The 26987-nt window shown below is 38.9% G+C and overlaps 1 protein-coding gene across 3 annotated transcripts in view; it reads right to left on the bottom strand.

Moving 5' to 3' along the window:
• TPK1 (thiamin pyrophosphokinase 1) overlaps positions 1-26987 on the bottom strand; it is a 503356-nt gene that overhangs the window by 115865 nt on the left and 360504 nt on the right. For all 3 annotated transcript variants that reach the window (XM_054019153.1, XM_054019152.1, XM_054019151.1), the window contains one exon: positions 6149-6260. In XM_054019153.1, the coding sequence (XP_053875128.1) occupies positions 6149-6260 (112 nt within the window). The remainder of the gene's footprint in view (positions 1-6148; positions 6261-26987) is intronic.

Below are 26987 nucleotides of genomic sequence, written 5' to 3'. Positions count from 1 at the left end.
CACCAATAAGCACAGGACCCACCAAGATAGAGGAGGAACTTTGTCACTTTAGCTAAATCATCAGTTGTTTCGTCCAGCTATTACAGCACAGATTCTAAATTAATTTATAGTTGAGACACTTAAAAGTATGTGATGGTCCAGAAATCAAGTTTTTAAAACAAGCCTTTCAGATCTTTTTCCATTAACTGATGACAAAATGAGGAAAAGCCTTTTACTTTTTGTCACATTTAGCATGAAAAATATCATCCATTTACACACCCAGGGTTGAATTTATAACATTTATAAGCATTCTGTTCATTAAGGTTTACTGGGGAGGGGTGTGTCTCATATTTCTATGCACAAATGAGCAGGCAAAGGTCTGCCATACCCAAGCTATCAGCAAAAATTTCGACACTTAAGTCACATTTCATAGCAATGTGTGCCCTCCTTCCCTTTGCTTCTTTATATTATCCTTCGTGGGTGAGCTGCCATTTTCAATTTAAGTGTAAAATCACGGGCAGAACAGAAGTCAGGAGGATCATTAGTGATAGCTAGTACTAGAGCTACAGCATTTTTCCAACAATTTTAATCTAGAGCTTGTCATGAGAAAAAAAGCTTGTTGCAAGGGAAATTAATATGCATTCTGGATTTGGGGTATTTGTTTCACTGCTTTTTGTTTTACCATCATCTGAATAATAATCAGATTCAGAATTTGAGTTATTAATGGTTAGGTTCAGCCACTTACTTGGGCACAGGATCAGTTTCAGGCTTTAGAGTCTCAAGTTTCTTTTGGAATACCTAGAGAATCTTGGCATTCTTAGGGTCTATACTTTAGTGATGAAGAGATTGAGGTATAAATAATAGAACTAGCCAGATTTTGTGATTAAAACGTTAATAATGAGACCAACCAAGTCAGCTGGAGCAACTGATGTGCAACGTGAACATTACCCAGTCAAATAATGCAAAATGCAGTGTTTGGTTTCTCATTAAAAACAGAAAGGAACAAGGAAAGGCAGGAAGTAGAGCTGCTGTTGTAATGTTAGTTTCCTACCGATAGGTCACATTGTCATTTCTATGCCTGCTTATCTCCCTGCATAAAAAAGGTAACTGAACAAAATGAAAAAAACTGAGTTTTTCCCCCCTATATAGTGCTCATCACCATAGTATCTAGATGTTGTACCTCCCAGAATTCAGCAGCTAATCACAGTATTGTTGGTATCATAAGCATTGAGGACAACTGAATTCCCAGTCCAATGCCATATGCAAATTGTGTCTGATACCATTCCAACCCTCCAAATCCACTCCCCTCAAATCAACCATGGAGTGATTAGTAACCCATGTCCCCATAAAAAACAAACTCCTCTTTGGCCAATAAAATAAGGTTTAAACTCCGACTTCTCTATACAGAACATGTCTGAATGGATCAACCCAATTACGTGTGTGACAGATTTTTAGTATCATTTTAATATACATTTTTAATTCACAGCCCCAGCCTAACGTATTCCAAATTGCCTGTTCCCACTTTTTTCTTAAGTAAAATATCTATTAACAAACTAGACTGTAAACAAAAGGTACATGATAAGATGGAGAAGAGGTGAGAGCACCTACTAGGAAACAATTATGCACCTATTACACAGATGACCATTTAGCAAATTCTCTGGTCAGATGCTGCTGCTTATAATTTTGAAAATTATTCTGCATCCTCCTGTCCAAATGGGGGAAAAAAAAAAAAAAAAAAAAAGCAAAAGTGGCTCAGTATTTACATACACAAAAAAGCAGACAGCCACTCCACCCCCATTTTGCGAGTTTAGGCTCCTTTTTAAAATTCTAGCCTACACGAGTTTGGTGCACCAAATCCATGGAACTTGGACTCTCTTAGGCTCCTTTTAAAACCCCAGCCTTAAGTTTTCAAACAACCACATTTTGAGGTTATATAGTGTAATAATGACTGCACACAGTGCTCTCTATAACAATAATGATCCACATTAGCTTTTTGTGGTGCTTATGTCATAAAAAGTTCTGGATCACATTCACTTCATGCATGGCCCTATGCTAGGGGATTCCCCATACGTCTGCATTTTCTTGTGATTCAAGAATGCCCAACATAGAATATGCCCGACTGCTATATATGTAGTTACTCTAGCAAATATTTAGAATAACTCTTGCCGTTGCCAAACAACATTTATTTCTATCTGGTCAGATTATATCTAGTTCAAGCAGGTCAAACCAGCACATTTTGGACATTCTCTGTGATCAAGGGCAATAAACCTTCAATCTACCCATTCCTTTCCCTGTTTAAATGTCACTATGGTAATAGTCTCATTGACAGACATGGCGGGCCCTTCCTATGAAAATGAATATTATCGGGTTGGACATTCCCACTGGATTCTCTGACTATCTGATTCCATAGGGGTGGTAAGGCAAATTTAGAATTGACTATCTGCTAGCAATGGTCTTTGGGGAAAGAGCTATCACAACATTTTCCAGATTTTAATTACAATCAGGATCTACAAATGCTGAATTATGATAAACTATGGAGCTTTTGCCAAATTGCTATGGTTTTTTGCAAATTTTCTCTCATGAAAGAGACCACAGCTTTAGAAGCAACAGAAAATTCCGTGGGACATATTATACGGGGTAGCAGGCAGACTCTCTCCAAAATTACCCTGATAATCCTCTGTTTCCCAGACAGGGACCTTGTTAAGGTGACAAAGATCATGTCATTAAACTCAGGCAAAATTTGATGCATTTGAAAAATAACTAGCATTTGAAACAAAGTTTCCTCACAAAGTTCATCACATTTTGATACAGTGCAGTGTGTAACTTCAGCTGTCTATTTTACGAAATGATGTGAACTCCTTAAACTCTGCTCATTAACTTAATGGTGGTTTAAGCTTCCTTTTCGTACTCTCTGTAAGTCTGGAAATTTATTGAGACATTAGGTTACTCATTTTTTATACAGTAGACACAAAATTCATTGTACAGCCTAAAGCATATGAGTGAGGAGGATTTAGAAGAATCTCATCCTATCCCTATCATTGAGAACACATATCATAGAATATAGAATATCAGGGTTGGAAGGGACTTCAGGAGGTCAGCTAGTCCAACCCCCTGCTCAAAGCAGGACCAATCCACAGACAGATTTTTGCCCCAGATCCTTAAATGGCCCCCTCAAGGATTGAACTCACAACCCTGGGTTTAGCAGGCCAATGGTCAAACCAAGTCTTTCAAATTAGAAGACGAGTGCTCCTTTTATATGGTACAGCCAACTCTTACAGACCAGTTGAACTGTGCCAGCCAGTCAGCTCTTCACCCCAATTTCCTGCATCTGGAAACTTTCTTCCATTCTTAATTTAATGCAGAATTCAGAACCCAACTACTAGTGAGCCATTGCTAACTAGGGATTTCAACTGTGCACTCTCAAATCTGCAGTGGAATTTAAGGCTTTCCAGATGCTGAAGTGCAAGAGACCATGTAAAATTATATTTTGCCAAAGATTAAACCCCTAGTAAAAGGAAAACGCAGACAGCTAGATGTGAGGCAGGCAGCAGTGACACAGTAGGCCCCAGGAGAGTGGCTGGATCTCAGATTCATCATTAAGATAGAGAAGGTATTCCTGTGGATGGGCACAAGGGTCTACCTACGTAGATCAGACTGCAGGATTAGGAACCAGGTTAGAATCATACGACTGGAAGGGACCTCGAGAGGCCATCTAGTCCAGCAGGACTACTTATTATCTAGACCATCCCTGACAGGTGTTTGTCTAACCTGCTCTTAAAAATCTGGTGATGATGGACATTCCACAATCTCCTTGGCAAATTTATTCCAGTGCTTAACCATCCTGACAGCTAGGTGTGTGTGTAACTGATTGTTCCTTCCTACGTGGAGTACTTTGCATTTATCCTTATTGAATTTCATCCTATTTACTTCAGACCATTTCTCCAGTTTGTCCAGATCATTTTGAATTTTAATCGTATCCTCCAAAGCACTTGCAACCCTTCCCAGTGTGCTATGCCAGTATCTAAATCATTAATGAAGATATAGAACAGAACTGCACCCAGAACTGATCCCTGGAGGACCCCACTTGATATGTTCTTCCAGCTTGACTGTGAACTGCTGATAACTACTCTCTGGGAATGGTTTTCCAGCTTGTTATACACACACCTTATAGTAGCACATTCTAGATTATATTTCCCTCATTTGTTTATGAGAAGGTCATGGGAGACCATATCAAAGTCAATTATTAAAGTCAATATATACTACATATTACCACTCCCACTTTTCCCCCTTATCCACAAGGCTTGTTATCCTGTCAAAAAAAGCCATTAGGCTGATTTGACACAATTTTCTCTTGACAAATCTATGACGACTGGTTTCAGAGTGGTAGCCGTGTTAGTCTGTATCAGCAAAAACCCTGTTAGTCTCAAAGGACGAGGACAAGGACTCCTTGTTGTTGTTTTTTTATGATGACTGTTACTTATCACCTTATTATCTTCTAGGTGTTTGCAAATTGATTGCTTAATTATTTGCTTCATTATCTTTCCAGGTACTGAAGTTAAGATGGTTGGTCTGGAATTCCCCAGGTTGTCCTTATTTCCCATTTTATAGATGGGCACTATATTTGCCCTCTTCCAGTCCTCTGGAATCTCTCCTATCTTCCGTGACTTTTCAAAGATAATCGCTAATGGCTCAGATAGCTCCTCAGTCAGCTCCTTGAGTATTCTAGGATGCAGTTAAACAGGTCCTGGTGACTTGGAGACATCTAACTTGTCTAAGTAATTTTTTAGTTGTTCTTTCCCTATTTTAGCCTCTGATCCTACCTCATTTTCACTGACATTGACTGTTAGATGTCCAAGTAACACATTCTCTCCCCGCCCCCCCCCCATCAAGTAACAGGCCTACCTTCCTCTTGCTTCTAAAGTATTTGTAGAATGTTTTCTTGTTACCCTTTTAATTTGTTATTTGTCTATATTCATCCCTTGTAATTTGGCCTATTTTCCACTTTTTGTGGGACTCTGAGTTTCAGATAATTGAAGATCTCCTGGTTGAGCCAGGGTGGTCTCTGTCCATGCTTCCTATCTTTCCTATGCAGTGGCATTGTTTGCTCTTGTGGCCTTAATAATGTCTTTTGGAAAAACTGCCAACTCTTTTGAACTGTTTTCCCCTTTAGACTTGCTTCCTATGGGATCTTACCTACCAACTCCTTAAGTTTGCTAAAGTCTGCCTTCTTGAAATCCATTATCTTTATTCTGCTGTTTTCCCTCCTACCATTCCTCAGAATCATGAAGTCTACCATTTCATGATCGCTTTCTCCTAAGCTGACTTCTGCTTTCAAATTCTCATCCAGTTCTTCCTTATTTGTCAAAATCAAATCTAGAACAGCCTCTCCCCTACTGGATTTCTCCACCTTCCGAAATAAAAAAAAGTTTCTGGGTTAGTAGAAGATGGCCTTTATGGAACATTCCAGTGTTTGTGAACCACTTCTTTGGTTCTTTCCTTTTCAATTTTAATGCATCTCCACAACAACAACAACAACAAGTTGACTTCATCTTCTTGGGTAAAAATACCCTGCATGACTCAAAGGAAAAATTTCCTCTTTCTATTTTTCTGTCAAAAAAATTTTTGTCGTCTTTTCCTCTTCTAACAAATACTCCTGTTTTAGGGCAAATACACTTTACCCATTTTAAATAATAATAAAGATAAGATATATTCATCCAGAGTTGACAAATAGACAGTATATGTCAAGCAGTTCTCAGAAAGTGAGGGTGGCTTTAATAATCTGTATCGCATTATTATTTCTCTCTCATAACTTTATGGCTTATAGGCAGGAGTTTAGGCACTTGCAGCCTTACCTCCCTAAAGAGTAATATATCAGGATGGTAATGCATCATGACCTCAACAAATGTTCTATTTAAACAGTATTATGATTCCCAAAAGCAAAACATATTACAGCCTGGGATGTCTTAGGTTTTAATATAATTCATGCATTTCCTTTTCTGACTTTTTTATTGCTAGAAAAACTTGCTCCACTAAAGTTTACTATTTCCCCCTCCCCCTTAAACATATAGGACAAGATTTAAATGTGTGTTACACGGATGTAAATCTGAAATAACTCCAATGAAGCTATCCCTAATTGGAAATGGTGTCAGCAATGAGACATCGGACTTACTGAGGTTCCATTTTAGGCCCGTTGTAGTAACGTTGTAACAAGGGTTCCCAACTGGAATAAGGCCACACCACTTGCTTTCAAGTCCTGTGTTTACATGCAGTTTGTGCTTTCCCTGCAATACAAAAAGAAGTTTTCTTTAGACAGTAGCAACCAAGAACCAGGAAGCCATTTATACAACACATTTTAAAAATACAGTAGAACACATCTGAATTAGAGACAGGACTGATCTTAATTCTCCCAAAGTTCAGAAGCATTTGGATCTGGGATTTCAGTGTGGCCTATCATACAGAGAGAGGGACCAATCAACGATCCAGATTTGAAAGTATGGGATTTTGAATCTGGGCTTTTGGTTTGATCCAGTCCCATCTCTAATCTGAATCCAATACTGTTTATTATTCCTCTGCACTAGCATTCACATCCAAAGTTAGGTTGTTTTTTCTTCCATTTTGGAGGAATCCTGATCTAGTCATTAATTTTTTTTAAACTGTTGACTTTCCACGTAAGCTGTGTAACACTTTAGAAACAAAACTAGGCAAAACTTACCTAGTTTGGGGGTTCATCACAAAGCCAAAATTTTGGTCACATTTGTAAGTTTCATGTACTTTCCCTTCTGGAAAAAGTTCTAAACCAGTAATAAAACTAATGGGGTTCTACAAAGTTTAAAAGGGTTCCAGAGAAATAAATCTAAAATCCATGGAATTTAAGAAAACGACACCCCCCTTGTTAGGTTTTTAAACAGCATCCAAAATAATTCCATAGCAGGGATACAATTATCTTAAATATGTTGATATAGAAAGTTATATTCTATTATGTATTATAGGACTTTTCTGTAAGGGTTTGGGTGAATCTTAGCTGAATTATAATTTGGAGTGAAAAATTAATACTTGTTTCAAATGAAACTCATGAGGTGTGAACCCATTTGAAATATAATTATATAAGAACACTACAGTACGACATGGAGTGAAACAAACTCTCTAGTTGAAACTGAGTTTCTCATATCTCTAATGATAACTCATTTCATAGCTGTTAATATTCTCTGAAAGAGCTACTTTTAGTGATGACTTATTTAGGCTTATATTGGGGATAATACCTTTCGATTAGCTGTCTTAGACCCCCAATTCAGCATATTACTAACTTTAAGCATGTAAGTAGCCCCAATGAACTAAAGAAGAGTAGACAGTGCATTTCACAGTACAGGGACAATAATTATCTGTACTCAGTTATATATGAAATTGTTTCCTGTAACAGAGCTAGCAGGAAACATCAAGGAATGAAAGATGGAAATTGTGCCAATATTTGTGGAAAAAATATCATTCTTCCTGTATAATTAATTTGTTCTACATAACAAAAGAGAGAAGATGCTTCAGAAGCACATGATTTTGGCTTTTATTCTCTCAGCTGCATGGGAGCACTTAACTTCTGTAAGTGCTAATCGGAGTCACAGACATAATTCCCTCTCACAACAGTGAAAAATTTAGATTTTTTTATGGTTTATTAATTTCTCTACCAAAATGGATATTTAAAAAAAAATACAAAACCAAGAATCCTAAAATCTATCACTTACTGAGCGTATTACAAAGACTAAGATCCTGTTTAAAGCAAAAGAAAACTAGTTGTGGAATTCAAGCAATATCCTGAGTGGCAAGTAAATAACCTTTTACTGAAAGAAAATATTGTAAGCTTCAGCCTTGTATTTCATGTTTCCTCTCCCACAGCAGCCTCCACCACTGTGAAGTGACAGTTAGAAGACGAAAATGAAGGAAAAATACCTTACTGCCAAGATGAATTATCTGAGGTGTTTAACAAATTCTACTGCTTATGCCAAATACCTTATAAAAATCCTCAATATGAGCCATGCTCTCAGTTATCAAATGAACCGTAGAAAAGCTGTTAATTAAAAACTATCAGTTAATAGCTTTAACCTGTTTGTTTGCAGAGCAAGACGGAGAACAGTTCAACATTGACTACATCCAGACTACCCGCTATATCGGTGGGTAGTGATCGATTTATCGGGGATCAATATACCGCGCCGTGAGGACGGGAGGTAAGTCGGAATAAGATATGTCGACTTCAGCTACGGTATTCCTGTAGCTGAAGTTGCGTATCTTACATTGACACCCTCCCCCGCAGTGTAGACCAGGCCATTGTCTATCTTCTCAAATCACGCAACTTCACAAGGTGCTAAGCCACAGGTTTCCATGGGTACTATGGGTGCTCCACAAATGCAGGTATTTACAAATTCATGCTGAATGCCCTTTTAGCCATGCAACAGGTGTAGCTATTTCTCTACTGCAATGTTTCTCATATCTTGTGAGCATTACCTTCCTGGGAAATTGTTCTGGGCCCTGGTCTACTCTACAAACTTATGTAGGTATAACGTCCCTAAGCAATGCAGTTATACCAATCTAACTGCTGGTGTAGTCAGTGCTGTGTTGACAGGAGGGTTTCTCTCATTTGCAAAGGTACTGCCTCTCGGGGAGGTGGAGTACCTACATCGAAGGGAGAAGTTCTCCCGTTGGCACAGGTAGATTCTTCACTAAGCACTGCAGTGGCACAGCTGCGCTACTGCAGTGCTTTAAGTGTAGACAAGCCCTGAGTTACTCCGCAAGAGGTGCAAACTACACTGAAGCATATCTCTATTCTGACACCTATTGGTAAAAGAATATGAAAAGCAGTGAAGTAAAGATGGCTGGCCTAAGAGGGACCTGGATTAATTCCAGGCTTCTCAAACTCAGTTTCTTTGGATTGATAACCTTGAGATCATTCTCTTTTAGGCCCTGATTCAACAAGGGGGCTACTCACATGCTTAAAGTTAAGCACCTGCTCAGGGAACAGATGCCTCTAAGGGCTTGGCTACACTTGCACTTTATACCGCAATAAAGCCTCCCAGAGCGCTCCACCTTACTCCCTGTCCACACTGGCAAGGCACGTAGAGCACTCTGACTCCCTGGCTGGAGCGGTCCTGGTACTCCACCTCCCGGAGAGGATTAACAGCTGTTGCGTATTGGCTGAGATGCTGCAGCTCCAGTGTAAATGAGAAGTAACGTTACTACACACTAATTGACCTCTGGAAATGCCCCATAATTCCCTTAACTGAAGTGGCCGCTCTTGTCTTTGTTGTGAACTCCGGACGCGGAAGTGCCGTTTCAAAGCTCTGTTTCAGAGAGCGGCTGCTTATCTGATCAAACAAACAGCTTCTGTTTGCTTGTGTGTGAGCGAGAGAGAAGCAGGGGGCTCTCTTTGGAAGTGCCGACTGCTAATGTTTGCTTAAGAGTGAATGAGTGAAGAGGGGGGTGGGGTGGGGTTGCCATTTCTGACAGCGGCAGCTTATCTGGTCTGAGGAAAAAAAATAAGAAGCTACTGTTTGCTTTGAGTGAGTGGGAGGGAAGGGGGTCTGAACTTGCAAGATAGCATGCTGACACACTCTCAGCACCCCAAAAACCCACTCTCTCCCCTCCCACGCTCCCTGTCACACTCCACCCCCCCATCTGAAAAGCACGTTGCAGCCACTTGAATGCTGGGAAAACTGCCCATAATGCACTGCTCCCAATGCAGCTGCAAATGCTGCAAATGTGGCCATGCCAGTGCGCTTTCAGCTTTCAGTGTGGACAAACTGGAGCGCTTTCCCTAGTGCGCTCTCCGAAGGCTGGTTTAACTTAAAGCGCTCTACAGCTGCAAGTGTAGCCATGGCCTTAAAGTACGTTACTTATACAAAGAACATGAGATCTTTAAAACAGAAATACCTCAGGTAATTATCAAAGTGTTGCCAATTCTCAGGGTTTTATCACAAGAGTTGTGATATTTCACGTTTTTCTTAAAGCCCCAGCTTACACAGCCAGGTGAGTAAAGAAGAATCTCATCTTTCATTTAAGAAAGAAAAGAGAAGTTTCTAGCCTTCATGCTTGTGGAGAAAAGTTTGAAAACAAACACTAAACACTCAAAACCCAGACGGTAAATAAAAAGAATTTACAAGCTAAATACACATTTATTATCTTAAAATAAAATCTCATGATTTAAGCCACCCATGATTTTAGAGGTCTGATTCATGATTTTTGAATGCTCAGAGTTAGCAGTATTTAAAGGCCCTTTGTTTTCGGTTTTTAGCAATTTTTACTGAAATTCTGGAAGTGCTGGATCTCCGCAGATACACCTCTCTCCTTCTGGAATGGGGAGCCAGCTCCAGGGGATCCCTCTGGCACCTGAGGGATGCTCCAGAAGGACAGACGGCCACTTGGTAAGCTGTGTGTCCTGTCCCCCAATACTAAACCTAATATTTTCCCAGAAAACTGTGAAGATAACGTTTGCATTTATTTTTATCTGTTTTTAAATTTTTGTAGTAAACACTGACACGTTGCTAGGAAATTTTAAACAAAGTAAAGCCAGAAACAAAGGGCCTTAGCAATACTGTACAAGGAATAAATTAACTTATTTAAAAAAAAATCATACATTCTTTGGGAGTTTATTTTGTTTTGGGAAACAAATATCTTAAAAAGTTAACAAATGAGTTAATTTCTTTGGCAGAAAGATTAAAAACAACACGTTTGTACAGAAAGGGCTAGACAGTCAAAGGACTGTGAGCTGCCCACAGGGAAAATTAGGTGCAGAATGATATTTTCAAGTTCCCATGTAGAAATATTCCATAGAAGCAACACTTAATGGAGAATTCACAAAATCAGAGTCATCATTATTGGTAACTTGCAAATGCAAACATTAATTTGTTCTTATTTTTAAACTTTAAGATTAAATAAGCAAATAATACACTGATGCTAAAAAATGAAACTTCTACTGTGTTTGTAGAAACCAAAGTTACAAAGTTTAAGAGTAAAAAGAAACCCAAAGATGGATTAAAATTACTTCCTTTTAAGTTTTTATCTCTGAAGTAGACAGCTGAACTGCTTTAGCATTTTAACTTATAAATCAAATATCAACATTTTCTAATGTTACGGGTGATGATAATGGCAAATAATATAGCTGTATTGATTTTTATCTTACAAAGTAGTTTTGAAAAAAAACATTGATCAGTTTTGAGGATTGATCCAATTTATTTTTCCACTTTGTGTCTAGTGCTGGGAAATGAGATCAACTTCTAAGTTTAGCAATATGAGGAAAATGTCAGAAGGTTGTTTTTTTAGTGTGTTTTATCCAAACAGGCTTAACTTTTACCCTTGTTTCTGATGTTTTACTCATTTTAGGTGACATTTTAATAAGAAAGCACTAACCGAATAGGGGACAAACACAAAAATACTTGTTGTTAGTAAAGAAAAATCTGAGAAACAATTTTCCCTGTGTTAAGTCTCCTAAGTCAAAAGGAACTAATGAAATAATCAGCTGAACATAGGGTGCACCTATACCTAACAAACACATCAAAGATAACCGGAATGTATAACCTTTGTTCAAAAATATGAAAGTTAAATGTGGGTAACAAGTAAAGAGTATCAAGTTGCAAGCAGTTGGGCTTTTAAGTCATTTATAGAGCCTAAGTGTCACTTCACAGAAAGACAAAGGCAAGGACCCTATCCCAACGGGCTTACAGAGTAACTTAAACAAATCCAATATAACTTGCAAACAATAGAATATATAATATAATTAAGGTGGTTCAAACACAAAAAGGTGTGCAGGCGTGATAGGTGCAGAGCTCAACATAGGCTGACAAAACCAATTTTAGACAGATCTAAAGAAGGAAAGGGATAGGAGTTGGCACATGTCAGTTGAAAGATTGTTCTAAATATAAGGTGGAGAATAGAAAAAAAGGCACAAGGTCACAAGGAGGAGGAGACAAAAGATTGAAACAGTTAACAGAGAGGTTGCTGGGATGCATACGAATGAGAAGTGGGGGTATCAGCGGAGAAGTAGGAAGTGGATGTTATGGAAAGTGTTGACGGAGTGTGAACTTTAACATGGAAGGAAAAGAAAATCAATGAAGAGACCTAAGGACAGAAGTTGTGGTCTGAGCAGGAAGGAAGACAGACCTTAGCAACAACATTTGGAGTAGCTTGGAAAGAAAAAATAGGGAGATGCAGATGGTCAGGGAGGGTTCTGCGGTAGAGGAGATAAAAAATAATAAATGGGCTAGTGTTTCATTAGTGAGGATTCAGAGGGAAAGACAGATTTTAAGGTATTGAGGAGGAAAAGGCTTCAATTTGGTAACAACCTATATATAGTGAGAGGAAGAGAGGAGCTGGACATGACAATGAAGTTTTAAGCTTGGCTGTTTTTTTTCAACAGTAAAGGGAAAGAGACAAGAGTTTGTGGAAAGATAAATTTGGTTTGGAACAATATGGAGCTTCAGGAGGTGAAGGGATATCCAGGAAGACACACTGAGGACATATGGAAATGTGTGACGGGACAGATGATGAAAGGTCATAAATAGAGAGGCAGATATAGAAGGCATCAGCATAGAGAGGGATGTGACGGGCAGCTATTCTTCTGCCTCAACAGGACTCTACTGTGGAGCCCACAAGGCTCAATATTATCCAATATTCAACACACACAACAAGTTAAGCCTCAGGGTCAATAGCAAGAAGCCACAGACTTCAGTGCCAGCAGTATGCAGTTGACACTCTGTTCTATACACTATCAATACTTAGTCCTGCCATGAATGCAGAAGACTGGACTAGAAGCTGTCTCAAGTCCCTTCCAGTCCTACAATTCTCTCTCTACTTCAAACACATGCAAAGCCATCATCCATCTTGCCCAGTGTCTGGGTGTGGTAGCTCCTTGATGAAGAGTATATGGCTGAAACTAAATCTGGGTAAGATGGACACAATGGTGACAAGGGAAGGAAATCATTCTGAAGAACTGGCTGAAACCATAACATCATCCTCAAATGAAGGAATATATCCTCCAGTCAAAGCTTTGTATTGTGTCAAGGTTCTTCTAGTCTTCCAGCCTTCTTCTAGACTCTTCACTGCTCCTGGACACCCATATGGCATTAGTAGTCACAAATGACTTATCAACCTCTGGCTGGCCAAAACATTGCATCCCTTGCTATTGCATGAATCTTTGGCCGCAGTAATGCACACGCAGGCTTGAGTACTGCAGCACTGTGTATCTTATATGCTAGAAGTGAATGTCCTGAAGAAGTTCCAAAAGGTGCAGCCACAGGGCAGCAAGTCTTCTGAGTAAAAGAGGGTGATCAGAATTCATCACCCTGGTGCTCTGCCCACTGCCCTGTCACCCTGTCCAATACAAATTTAATAAATTTGTCTCAGGGATCACCTCTTTCCATGACCATGACTTTCCATGGCAGCTTGCCCTTCATCTATGCCCATTGTGACACTCAAGTGCAGAGAATCAGGAGTTCCTGAGACCTTGCCAGCTGCTATACTGACTATGATTCCCACAATATTCTGAACAAAATTTAAGACCTAACTCATTATATTAGCTTTCTTTCAGTGACTACCCTATAAGTGGCAGCACAACAAAGTCTGAGCACAGCTGTCATCGTGTTATGTAAGGAAAGGGCAAAGAATACAATACGTCTTACTGTTTTCTTTACATACATGTTTGCACTTAGACATAATAATGCTGAGTACAAAAGATTACCTAAACGACAGGCAGATAGTATTTGAGTCCATGGGAACAAATTAAATCTCCAAAGTTATGGTATAAATGGAAAAGACAAAGGGAACAATGATTAAACCAAGTAAGAATATGTTTATTTGTTTAAAACCAAATGTTTTGACAGGAATATTTTAAACAAATTATGGTTCCATTTCTATTGGTGTGGCATTTTATAAAAACTATTTTTTTTCCCAACCTTGAAATTTTAGGCCAGATTTGGTGCTAGAATCTTTCTGAATATGGTAAAGCTTTCTTAAATGAATATCCTTTAAATATCTAATATTGTAGTATTGGTATAAAGAGGTGTTACAAAGCAAGCGGTTGTGTGATTTGTCAAAGGAGTCTATGATGCAGAGTACCAATTGTATCAACATTAATTACACACTGGGGCTAGAGCGGGTCAAAAGTGGGGCAATTATTTTTTTTTTTAAATTCTGACCCGCTATAGATGAGATCTTATTACTTCAAAAAAGTGAAGATCACTTACATCTGCTGTAGTGTCTATTTTAAATTGAATTGATTGATAGTTCTGTGTTACCCTCCAATGGATTCAGCTCCGATTGCTACTGTTTCCCTTTATGAGTCTCTTAGAATGGGAGACTCTTAAGAGCACATGCAGAACAAATACAGTGACCACCAACACAGTTACAAGTAAAGTCTTGTTTGCATTATAAGGTATAATTGTAGCCAGTTAGTTCATTTTATCATTTAATTGTGATGTTGTTATAGTTAACTCACACATTATATGTAATCAATGTGTGATGAATAGATAAGTAGGACAGGATTATACGAGTAGAAGATTGACAAGTATTTAGGAATGATAGATTTGTATTACAGATATAAGTCAGTTAAGGCAGTAATGCACGGCCTACACTATGTTGGGAAGGGACTCATCTAAGTGCTTGGTGAAAAGTGTCATCACTAATATTACATGGTGCTGTAATCTCAGGAGAGTCAATTATTTGCTCTTTGCAGATAATTTATATTTTATATATGCAGTAGTGACCACTTACATGTTTAACCTTGGGGGATAGTAAATCTCATTTTACTGGCATTCACCACTAGAGGGATTTTATCCCATAGACTTGTCATAAATTGTTTGAAGCAGATGTGTTCATTAATTGGGTCTAATAATCATTATAATTCACTCTCTCTAGTACCTGGGATTTAACTCACTGTGGAATAGTTCCTTTATTAGGTGTGCCTCTTCTAGGGTAGCACTAGAAGTGTAAAGCCCTATCTTGCAGATAATTCAAGCAACCAGCACATGCAGTCCCATTAATTTCAATGCAATAGAACTATTTACAGTTGATAGGAAGAATTTGCACGACTGGGTCCAAAGGTTGGACATTGTTTTGAAGTGCAATAAATTTACTATTTTTCAAATACAGTGTAGCCAGTTAGTTATTTTGATCATTTAATTGTGTTGTTGTAGTTAACTCACATATTATATGTAATAAATGTGTGATGAATAGATAAGTAGGACCGGATTATAGGCGTAGTAATTGACTCCTGAGATTACAGCATCATGTAACATTAATCATGACACTTTTCACCAAGCACAATAGGTGAGTCCCTTCCAACCATAGGGAATAGCAGGTAAAGAACCTTTCTATGTTTGGAACAGTAATTTTGTCCTCTGCTGTCAAGCCCATATGATGATTGGTGAGTGGTCAGCAATGGTAAGGGGCGGGGGGGAGGAAATGATGCAATCTTCAGGGGGAAAATATGTTTCCATTAGTTAAACTGCCAGTGGTGAAGACATTACAAATATACACACAAATAAAGTGAAATTACAACACAATCTGAAGTGACCAGCATGCTAGATGGGAGTATGAACGAGTTACTATCAGAGGGAACTTGGGAAATTCAGTTCTTGCACACAAGAGCATCTTCAGCATTCACAGGTGCCTCATAATTTAACTGTCAATCTGCTGTATGAATGTCCCCTCCAAGCACTCATTTTATTAACCCTTATCTGCCAACTACACATGCACCTACACAACTTTTTCCAGATGATCAGAAAGGTACAGAGAGAAGATGCAAATGGGAAGTACAATAACCAAGAATATAGTGTTTCTTCTCAAATTTCCAACTAGCTTTTTACTGGTCCATTGTGACATTTTATCCTTAAGCCTGTGAGTTTGATATCCTATACTCAAGCAGGCCTATCATTATGGGCTAAGTACAAGTATTAGCATTTTTAGTGATTTCATGCTTAAAAATCAAAACCACTCTAAAGGCCCTAATATTCTGCAATCCCAAAGTGATGAGTATTACAACATAATTTTCCTCACAATCCATTATTTTAGGACATTTAATATTATCATTCAATCTTTTTTAGTACAATTCTATGCAGAAGAGTTTAGATAGTCTCTCATCTACATTCATTCTGTCCTTTTCCTATGATACCAGAGATCTGTGAGAGTTAATTCACATGGCAAGGATATTGTTCATATATCTGTGGCACAAATAACTTGCTGTGAGAGTTGAGAGGCTCAATTGCCTCTTCACTGTACTATTAAACCACTACTTATTGCTGCCAGATGCCTCTGTACTAAGTCAAGATCAGCTTAGCTTCAAATTGAGTAGATGGTTTCATTGCTTTCTTTGTAAGAACAATACTCTACCACATATTAGAAAAAAGAATGCTACAGTGGTTTCAAAATCAAGTTAGCAAATCTGTACTATTCTTCTAAGGAACTATGTCAGGGTTTGGCTACACGTGGTAAACAGTATTCAATTACTGATCTTAAGCATGATTTAAACAGTTATGACTGAACTGATTTGTTTAACCAACTCGTTATTAAGTACAGGTTAAACAGAGATGTGGTCAAACTGGATTATTATGCAGTGTGGCCAGATAGCCTAAATGCAACCAAACCATGTTATCATGAGTTAAAAATCAGTCTTCTCTTCTCCAGACTAAACAAATCCAATTTTTCCACCCAATCTTCCCTCATTGGTCACGTTTTCTAGACCTTTAATCATTTTTGTTGCTCTTCTCTGGACTTTCTCCAGTTTGTCCAGATCATTTTGAATTTTAATCCTATCCTCCAAAGCACTTGCAACCCCTCCCAGATTGGTATCGTCCTGTAAGTGTACTCTCTCTGTCATTATCTAAATCATTGATTAAGATATTGAACAGAACCCAGACCCAGAACCGATCCTTGCGGGACCCCAGTCACTATGCCCTTCCAGCATGACTGCGAACAAGTGATAACTACTCTCTGGGATGATTTTCAAACTAGTTATGCGCCCACCTTATATTAACTCCATCTAGGTTGTATTTCCCTAGTTTGTTTATGAGAAGGTCATGCAAGACAGTATCAAAAGTCTTACTAAAGTCAAGATATACCACATCTACTGCTTCCCTCCTATCCACAAGGCTTTTTAACCCTGTCAAAGAAAGCTATCAGGTTGGTTTGACACGATTTGTTCTTGACAAATCCATGCTATTATTTATCACCTTATTATCTTCTAGGTGTTTGCAAACTGATTGCTTAATTATTTGCTCCATTATCTGTCCGGGTACAGAAGTTAAGGTGACTGTTCTGTAATTCCCTGGGTTGTCCTTATTTCCCTTTGGTCACTTGGTTCCTTTGGTCACGTGTCCCTGCAGCCATAACCCAGAGACTGTTTGCAGCAGCCCCAGGAAAGCTTCTCAGTGGGTGATTAGCATTTTAAGACCTATTGTTCTCCCTAATGGCTCTTCCCAACTGGCCATCCAGACTGATTGAATTCTGTCTAGTGGGCATTCTCCAGGTGTAAAAACAGTTGTAATAGATGCATAGACAATATTCCTAACTTCAGATACAAAAATGATACATGCATACAAATAGGATAATCATAACCTTTCAAATGATATTTTACATGATCCATCTTGCATAAAATATCTTAGTTATGCCATAATCATATAACCATATCTATGAAGAATATGGGGTGTAATGTCACAACTACATGTACACCTTTTTGGTTTTACTTCTGGTTCTAGGAAGGAGTAATCTGATGCCCTTGTAGTAGTGCTCTCATTGACAGACCTTGCTTCAAAAATCTGGGGTCTTTCCTCTCCCAGCTGACTCTGAAGAGAAATTATATCTCAGGTGTCTGTGCTGAGGATGACTGATTATCCCCAAGTTCCAACCCTGCTAGTATTAAAGACAGAGAGCCTCAGTTCCCTAAATCAGGATATATTAAAGACTAGGGTGTCCTGCAGAAGCAGTTTCTTCCCTACCACTATCCCTTTCTCATGCAACAGCAGAGTCAATTGAACTTTACAGTGCATAAAACATATTCCTTTTGGCAACAAAATGTATAGTGAATGTGGAATTTCTATTAAATATTTGTAGAGCACATGCTGGTACAACTCCCATTTATTTCAATAGGAATTGTGCCCACTAATATCAGGGGTGAATTTGATCCTTAGAATCCAGAGGAGAATCCCTGTCACATTCAAGTAATTTTAAATGGGCCACATTTGGTCCTGAACTATTTCACAGTGCTGTAAGTGTTAGGGTGCAGGTTTGACTGTATCTTAAAGGTCTCTGAAGGTCTGAAAGTAATATTTGCATTTTCCTGGCATCCCATTGATCATCACAGCCATAAATCTGAGAGATTATCTCTACAAAATTAAATTGATATATTTAGAGTACCACCAAAAGGTAAAAGAAATTGTATTGGTTTGCAGTAAGGACAACAAAAAGCCTTGACGATATTTAATTGCTTACTGCTTGCTGGACAAGGTGCTGACCTCCTGCACCTGGAAAAATTAGTATTTAAAAACCTGAATCTACTGACTGACAGCACATCTAAGTCTTAGCACTGATGTACACCTCATTTGCCTTTTATACACCAAACAGCATTTGCACTCTCAAAATATGTGACTAATAAAGGCAGCCAGAATTAAACAATGCTGTACAAATTGCAGAGCAACATGAGGCAAAAAGAAGAACCATTACACAGAAAATATAAAACTAATGATCAATGTAATCATGTTGTAACAAAAACCATGTAAGTGTTGAGAGGTTGTAACAAGTAATGTTGCTTATTCTATGCCTTTCATATGATACTATAGTGATATATGCTCAGTAGACAGAAACTTTTAGCCAGTTTCAAACAGCAGCAGGTTGAACATAGAGGGTACCTCCCTGGAGAGAAACTAGACTCCAGGTCTCTTGTGTCCAAAAGCAATAAGGACTTTTGATAGGAGACAGGGGCTCTAAATACACAACCCCAAACTAAAGAACAGAGACTGATAGACAGAGATAGGTTGGATTATTCACAGCCTGTGTTTCCAAGGTAGGAAAGATAATTTTGACAAGAGCTGTCCAAGTCTAAAGATGAACAAAACAGTTTCTTCCCAAGAGAGAGGTAGCAATAAAGAGAAATTCTGAATAAAATGGGATGGATGGGAAGAGCACATATGGCTGAGTTGTTGAAAGCCTGAAAGGCCAAGCAATAAACTCCAAATAACCTGAAGTACCAGTAACTTCGGGGAAAAACTACATGGATATACCCAGCATTAAATAGCATATAATCAAGGATCCTTTATTAAATAGGATGTAACAAGGAGGGGGCACCCCTGAATTCTGTATTCCTTTGTTCTGAATCTTGTCTGACTATAGAGGCAGCTTCCCTTTGGAAAACAGAAGTGCTCTTTAACTCATTCTTTCAGCCCATGAAATGAGAAGCCCACTTACACTAATAAAAGAGATATTAAGCATAACATTTTGAACTGAAATGAAGATTCTATTTTCTGAGATCCCAGCCAAACACAAATTGTCAGCAGACAGAATATTCATGCAGAGCTGAAGAATTCACATCTAACGTTGGCTTTAATTTGTTACGTTCCAAAGATATTATATATTTATATATTATTCTCCAGGCGATGGACTAATTATTTTAAACTCATCAAAAAGGCTCAGATTATCATAATCATTTTTAAAGAAGTAATTAACAATTATTGGGACCTCAGGTTTTTGGAGGCCAATCTGATACACCTTAGAGAGGCCTGATTTTCAGAAAGCAGCTACTTAGCATTTTTTTGAAAATTAAAGTCACTTTATGGTGTCTCAAGATGAGTAGTCAAAATTTGAGGCACCAAAATTACTAGTCAATACTGAAAATCTTAGCAAGTGTGTAAATGAGCAATAGAAAGCCTCTAAGGGCTTAATCACTACATTCAGCTTAATTGTATATTTATTTATATTTGAACAACTAGTTTTATATTGGATGTGTAGGGACTGAGAATGATTGTTCAGCATTCTGACACCTTGAAATTTATTACATGAAATATAGGTAAAGAGGGGTATTGTTATACCAAATGAACACGCCCATTACTGTTTATACAAGAAACTATTTCCTACATGCAGAGTACAAAAGATAAGAAAGCATGTCTAAAGCAACCTATAACTCAAAGGGTTAAATACTTATAATGACCTCCTAACATCTGAAACAGTAAGAAACTGAAAGAAAGAAATCAATTACTTGACTTAATTATTTAAGGATTAGACTCCTGAAGAATTTACTTTTGTTTTTAGCTATGGTTAAACCAGGAAAAAAAAGTTAATTACTTTTAAGTCATACCTGATTAGTGAATTTCAGAAGAAAGGAGAGAAAAAAAGAGTTTAAAAACTATTCTATGAGAGTAACTGAGTTTGTTATAGACCTTATCTACAGAAGTGGAAAAATTAATTATGGTTTGTTTTTATTACTGCTGGAGAAATAATTTTGTTTTAAACCAACACTTGAAAAACAATAATTGTTCAAATAATTTCAACTTCTAACTTTAGAATAGATTTGTTTAACTAACAGCAATAAATACTAATGAGCATAACTCTGATTAGCCAGAGAGGGTCTGTATTGGGTATTGTGTGAACAAAATTGTCTTTCTAGAATTAGTTTAAGAGAATGAAGATGGATTAATACTGAGTAACATATGGATTTCTCTGTTACTCTTCCAAAGCTTCAAGCAATGGGAGCTATACGGAGCTGGAGTTATACTCTAAGGCAGTGTCTCTCAACCTTTCCAAATTTGTCTTGCGTACCCCTAAGTTTCATCTCATTTAAAAACTACTCACTTACAAAATCGGACAAAAATACAGAAGTATCACAGCACAGCATTACTGAAGAATTGCTTATTTTCTCGTTTTTGCCATATCATTATAAAATAAACCAATTGGAATCAATATTTGAGTGTATAGTATATAGAGCAGTATAAACAAGTCATTTTATGAAATTTTAGTTTGTACGGATTTCGCTACTGCTTTTTATGTAGCCGGTTATAAAACTAGGCAAATATCTAGATGAGTTGATGTACCCTCTGCAAGACCTTTGCGTAAGCCCAGAGGTGCACATACCCCTCGTTGAGAAGCATAGCTCTAAGAGGAGATGGCTGAGGGTATGTGGGTGCATGTTCTCTCTAGGCTTGTATTCACTGCTAAAATGTTGTGGTTTTCACCTTGGGAGTTATGGTGCTGACCCAATGAATATACCTTGTGGTAAAAGTAAAGTACCTTGTTTTCACTGTGTTTTTACCTCAGGAAGATCATATGCATTAGTAGCTCAAAGGGAAACAACACATCTCTTTTTTAGCAGCAAAGACGAGCCTTGTGATGGCTACTCAGCTTTGGAACTCAGTATCATCCTTGGTCTGTAATAACCCTAGTTTATTGGTTTTTAAGGTATGCTTCTGAATCTACTTCTTAGCGGCATGTATTTCAAACAGACTGGTGAGAAAAGCATGGAACAGTTAATTAAAATTGTGTAACCCTTGTCTTTTCCACCTATTTGACAGGGTTTCTGGAGATGGCTGAGCATACTACAGACTGAGCATACTATGGCTGAACAGACTACGGAAGGTGGAAAGGAGAATTTTTGTAGCTAATACAGCTGGTTGGCTGACCTTGAGATCACTCCTGTTCAATTTTTTTTCCAGTGCTGCTCAGTGTATTATGCTGCTGTAAGATTAAGTGTTATTAATTATTTGTATTACATAGCATTGAGGAGCCCTAGTCATGGGATCAGGATGCTATTGTGCTAGGTGCTGTACAACACAATAAGACAGCTCCTGCCCCAAAAAGCTTGCAGTCAAGTGTCACGGTGCCTGGGTAGGCTGCACTTTTTGAGACCCCAAAATGCACCCCTTTCAAATAGTAGGCCCATGCTTCCACTTCTCTCTGAGATGGTATCCTGCAATCTGGCCACTCTCCAACTGGGTCTCTAGGTTACACCTCCCTGGGTGCCAATCGTGTTATCTAGCAAGTCCAACTGGACTTGAACCCTGCCAGAATTCTTCTACGGGCGCCTGTGACACAAACTATCCCTGTCAGCTTCCAGATGAGCTGACCACTTCCCCTCTCTGCTTCTACAAGGAACTGCACGCCATCCTCAGTGGCGACCCCACCTCCACTGCCAAGAGCCCCGTGGATACTTCAGGGGGACTGAAGGCAGCAGCCAGCAGAGTCAACCCTGAGGACAAAGTGGTGGACAAGAATGTCAAGTTGGAGGAGGATGTGGGACAGGCGACAGGGTCATCTGGTGGTGTGGCTAGCCAGGACCTCTTTTTGAATCAGGAGGGGTCTAGCCAGTCCCAGTACTCTGTCTCTAGTACACCAGAAGCAGGAGAGGAGAGCTCCGGTAAGTACTCACTTTGCTTTTATATGCAGTGACATGAGGTAGAGATGTCCTTTATTTTGTTACATGGTGCACATGGGAGAAGGGATAGAAATTAACACCACTAGGTACCGTTTGCATCTGCTTCTGATTCCTCTGTGCAGCTATGCAGTGGGGATCCTGCAGAAAAGTTTGTTAATGAACACTAGGATCTCTAGATCTAGATTTCTAGATCTCAGGAAAACTTTCCTAAAGGTACTGTGAAATCCTCTGCCAAAGTTTCCTTAGCAGAACTGCTTTGTTTCTTCCCCGATGTAAGAAACTTTGTTGTGCCAATCAGTAATTACTTCTGCAGGACCAAAAGCAGCACACAGGCAAGCAGCATATGGACCCGGTCTAAAGCCACACACATGCAGGAGATGTACCCTTGCCCGCCTCCATGATGCACTGGGATCTATTCTCAGAACTCCTAGCGACAGGTAGCGGTGATTTGCACGTTGGGATAGTTACCCAGGTTGCACTGTTCTCTCAGTCAGTGCTAGAGCACCAACTGTGGACGTGCTCCACCGACACAAGGAGCATTGTGTGAACAGTCACAAGCGATGTAATTACAGAGGTTTATGATCATTGACATAACTTAAGTTGCCTTAACTCTGTAGTACAGACATGGCTTAAAAAATAAATCCAACCTTTTCCCAATTTGTCACATCAAGCGTAAGACAAGGAACTACAGCTGGCTACAGACTGACTGGGAGCATAAGGAAAGCCTAGACATCATGTAAAGAGATCTTTTTCACTTTTATTCAAATCTAAAATCATAAATCAAATATCTCTCTCACAACAACCATGCTTCACTTTAGGACAGGGCTGCCCAGAGGATTCAGGGGGCCCAGGGCAAAGCAATTTCGGGGCCCCCTTCCATAAAAAAAAAAAGTTGCAATGCTATAGAATACTATATTCTCGTGGGGGCCCGGGGCAAATTGCCCCACTTGCCTGCCCCCCCCCCCCCCCCCCCCGGGCAGCCCTGCTTTAGGAAGAATGCTTATATAATGAGCCATATCTATGCTGGTGGCAGAGCAGGGATGGGGAGCAATTGGCTGAATGGAACCAGAGAAGGCCTTTAGAAATTAACTGACTGGGTGGAGCAAGTCATCCATTTCTTCTGCTTTTTGAAGGCTTTAGAAAGACACTATGCAGAAGGGCAATGTGCATTTCTAATCTTAGGTCAGATGTACTTGTCAGTCAACACATCCAGGATTTTTTATGCATATGTTAGATCAAAACACCATCTTCCCTCTAAGAAAGGGACATACTTCATTTAAAAAAAATAAAATAAAATTTGTTTTTTGGAAAAATACATAGAATAATCATATTTTTGTTATTAGAAAGCCAATTCAGGAATCCAGGTTTTCTTTGGAAGAGTTTTCCAAAAAGGATTGCCTATACTGATATCTCCCTAACAAACCATGACATCATAATACATTGATTCAATTTATAGACTTAATTTCTATTCAAATGGATTAGAAGTGTTATAAACACTTCCAATTTATGATTCCTATGTAATTAATGCATAACTAGAGTGGTTGAAAGCTAACCAATTGTACACAATCACTTAGCAGATTTTATTATACTTAAACAATAAGCAGGTGTGACACAGATACCCCTTGGAAGAGGGTCCCCTGTTCTTTGCAACATCTCTGACGTCAGACCTGGCAAACTCACTACACCAAACAGGTCTCACAAGATATTTAACCACAAAGACCAATATGTAGGGTATCTACTGAAAGCTCATAACTTGTCAAGGCTCATAACCATTATGAGATACATGTGCAGGTAATATTTAAGGAATAATTTATTTATATTCATGTATGCTTTATGGACTTGGAGTAGAAATTAGTCACCAGGAGGTAATGTATCTTGGTGATGGCCTATTCCGGCAGGAGGAAGTTGTCACCCCACCCTGTTTGGCCGGTGAGATGATCCAAGGCTCAGTTGTTCAACTTGACACGGGAAACCATCAGAAGCAAGGACAAATAATCAAATCCACTTACAAGGAAAAAAGAAACTTAACAAGCCAGGAGTTTGCACCTTGTGTGAACAAAACAAAAGGTTGTTTTCAGTATATCACAGGGAGGGAGAAGCACTCTGTAGCCATTTCATTGACGAAACCCCTGAGGAAGGGAGTGCTTTCATGAAGGTTTGAATCCTGGTTCTTGAGAAATGGACGGAACTTTGGGGAGGAAACCTACTGGATTAGATAGTTAAGTTAACTATTGTTACCATTTGCTTTCATCACACTCTCGTTTCTAGTTAAATCCTCATTCTCTCTTAAAAAAACCTTCCTTTGTTTTATTATAAGTGCTCCCAAGTGTTGTGTGGTTTACAAGGTAAAACTGAAGTACACTGCACCTCTGGGCGTGGAGGATCTGGAATTTATGTGAGTAGCCAGTTTCAGGGACTGGGATGGTACAGGGGAACGATTCAAAGGGATTTGGGAATTGGGCTGCACCTATTGTTAACCTGCGAAGTGAAGTCAGGGTTGGCAGAGCCCAGCGGAGATGCTTAAGTGGCTGACAGGCTGGTGGCGTGAGGGAGCTGACACCCAAACACCATGGGTAAGATTCCTTCTTGCTGGAGGCAGGGAGTAACAAGGTGCCTCACAGTCCTAGGTATCCCAAGAACTGTCATTGCAGAATGTTACATATCAGCATTTATTAGACATAGCTACTTGGCTAACAAGTTACTTCAAACAACCACTGCTACAGGGTTCTATTGGTCAGTATGAATTTACTAACTAGTTTCATTTTGATATTTGAAATTAATTAAAAATAGAACTTCCAATTAAAAAAATCCTGAATTAAGTCAATCCAACTAATTAGCAGGAGACATGGTGTCTCTTTCTTTAAAATATAGAACTGCGTCAAGGATTAAATTTAAAATAACAAGTGCAGACACAGCTAGACAAGGGGAACTTTATTATCTTGATGCATGGATAAGAACATAGTATAAAGACCCTTACTATTAAGCACTAGGGAATTTTTTGAGGAAGAGACCTGAGTGTTCCTCCACACCTATCAGCTGTCCCCCCGGCTCCTGCTTTCAATAATGCTCAAATATTTTTTGGCTTAAACTACCAGTCTTCCTGATCAGGAAAAGGCTATGAGTATCCAGTAGTGAAAGAGAGCCAATTAAATATAATACAAAAGGTATTAATAACTGATTTCAGCTACTTGCATATAAACTAGTCAAGTGCCACAATGGGGTAAGACTGAGGGAAGCAATTTCTTGAAACCTTAAAATGACTGTTATTGCAGATGAACTGTTCTATAATGGCCTATGGATACTGAATGCTACCTGCTTACTGGAAAGTTTATGATATATTAGTTTTAGTTTAATAATGGGCTGTAAGGAAAACCTGCAGGAAGGAACCAGTGGCTCAAGATAAGCCACTCATTAGTAAACACTTAAGGCTTAAGAGTCAATGCTTTATTAGCTGGGATGGGGTGGCAGCCAAAAGCCTGGGAACTGACCAGAAAAAGGGACTCCGGCTGAGTTAAAAGGACTCTCTCTCTCGCTCTCCAGAGCAGGGGCTGTGGCTGGGGAGCTGTTGGGAAACCAGACTGTCAGGCAGGCATCCACTGGAGTATCTGAAGAAGCTAGGACTGCCTCAGCCACCACCACAGGATGGAAGGGCTTTAGGTAAGAGACATACCTGTAGACCGTTGCTTTAATATCCCTTCTCTCTAAATGCTTAACCCTCTCTCCCCCATAGTTAAAGCAAACAATACTTTGTTTTGAGAAGCCTGTCTGGCCTTATATATACCACTGGTCACAGACTCTAAATGCTTAACCCTCTCTCCCCCATAGTTAAAGCAAACAATACTCTGTTTTGAGAAGCCTGTCTGGCCTTTATATATACCACTGGCACATGCCAAACCCTGTCGGACCTGCCAGAAAATGGGAAGAAAGAAAAACAAAACAAAAACTAAAAACACACACTCAAGCAAACAAACTCAGAATCGTCCAAGCTTCCGACATGGTTTATATTGGCTACCAGACATGGTCTGGAGTTGCATAGTTCAGATAACAGAAATTAGTATCTGTATTTTAAGTTGGAGAGTGTTTAAAAGTCATGGTTAAAGTTTCACCAGTTATACATATGAAGCCGCCATAAAGTTCAGATCTCTTTCTGGATCCAAAATTTCCCCAAACTTTATTGGCAGTAAGACTCGAGGTTTTGGTAAAAGTCTCTCTCTATACCAGACATTCATAAACCTGGAAAACATGTCACAGCATAGAAGCCAGGGGACAGACTAGCAAAGGTGAAATATTGTTGGAAGAGCTATGAAGCTATTTTTATGAAAAACATGGAGTTATCTTGAGAGAAAAGTTTGGGATTTTTTTAAGTGAGAAAATTTCAGAGTTTACCAAACTGTGAATTCCACATATTTGCATTAATAGTTTTGTCTCTTTTACATATGTATTGGGTGGATAAATATTTTATGGAGACATTTTCTCCTACCTGCAATTTCTAAAGTTTGCAGCTGCTGCCACTCAAACAGGAACTATATTATATAGCCCAGTGATATTCAGACTTAGGCTCACGAGCTGCAAATGGCTCGGTAATGTGTCCGTCTAAGTTATTAACCAATCACAATGCTTT

The sequence above is a fragment of the Malaclemys terrapin genome, chromosome 2, assembly GCF_027887155.1.
Source record: "Malaclemys terrapin pileata isolate rMalTer1 chromosome 2, rMalTer1.hap1, whole genome shotgun sequence".
Taxonomy (NCBI): Eukaryota; Metazoa; Chordata; order Testudines; family Emydidae; genus Malaclemys; species Malaclemys terrapin.
This window is presented reverse-complemented; position numbering and strand designations above follow the sequence as displayed.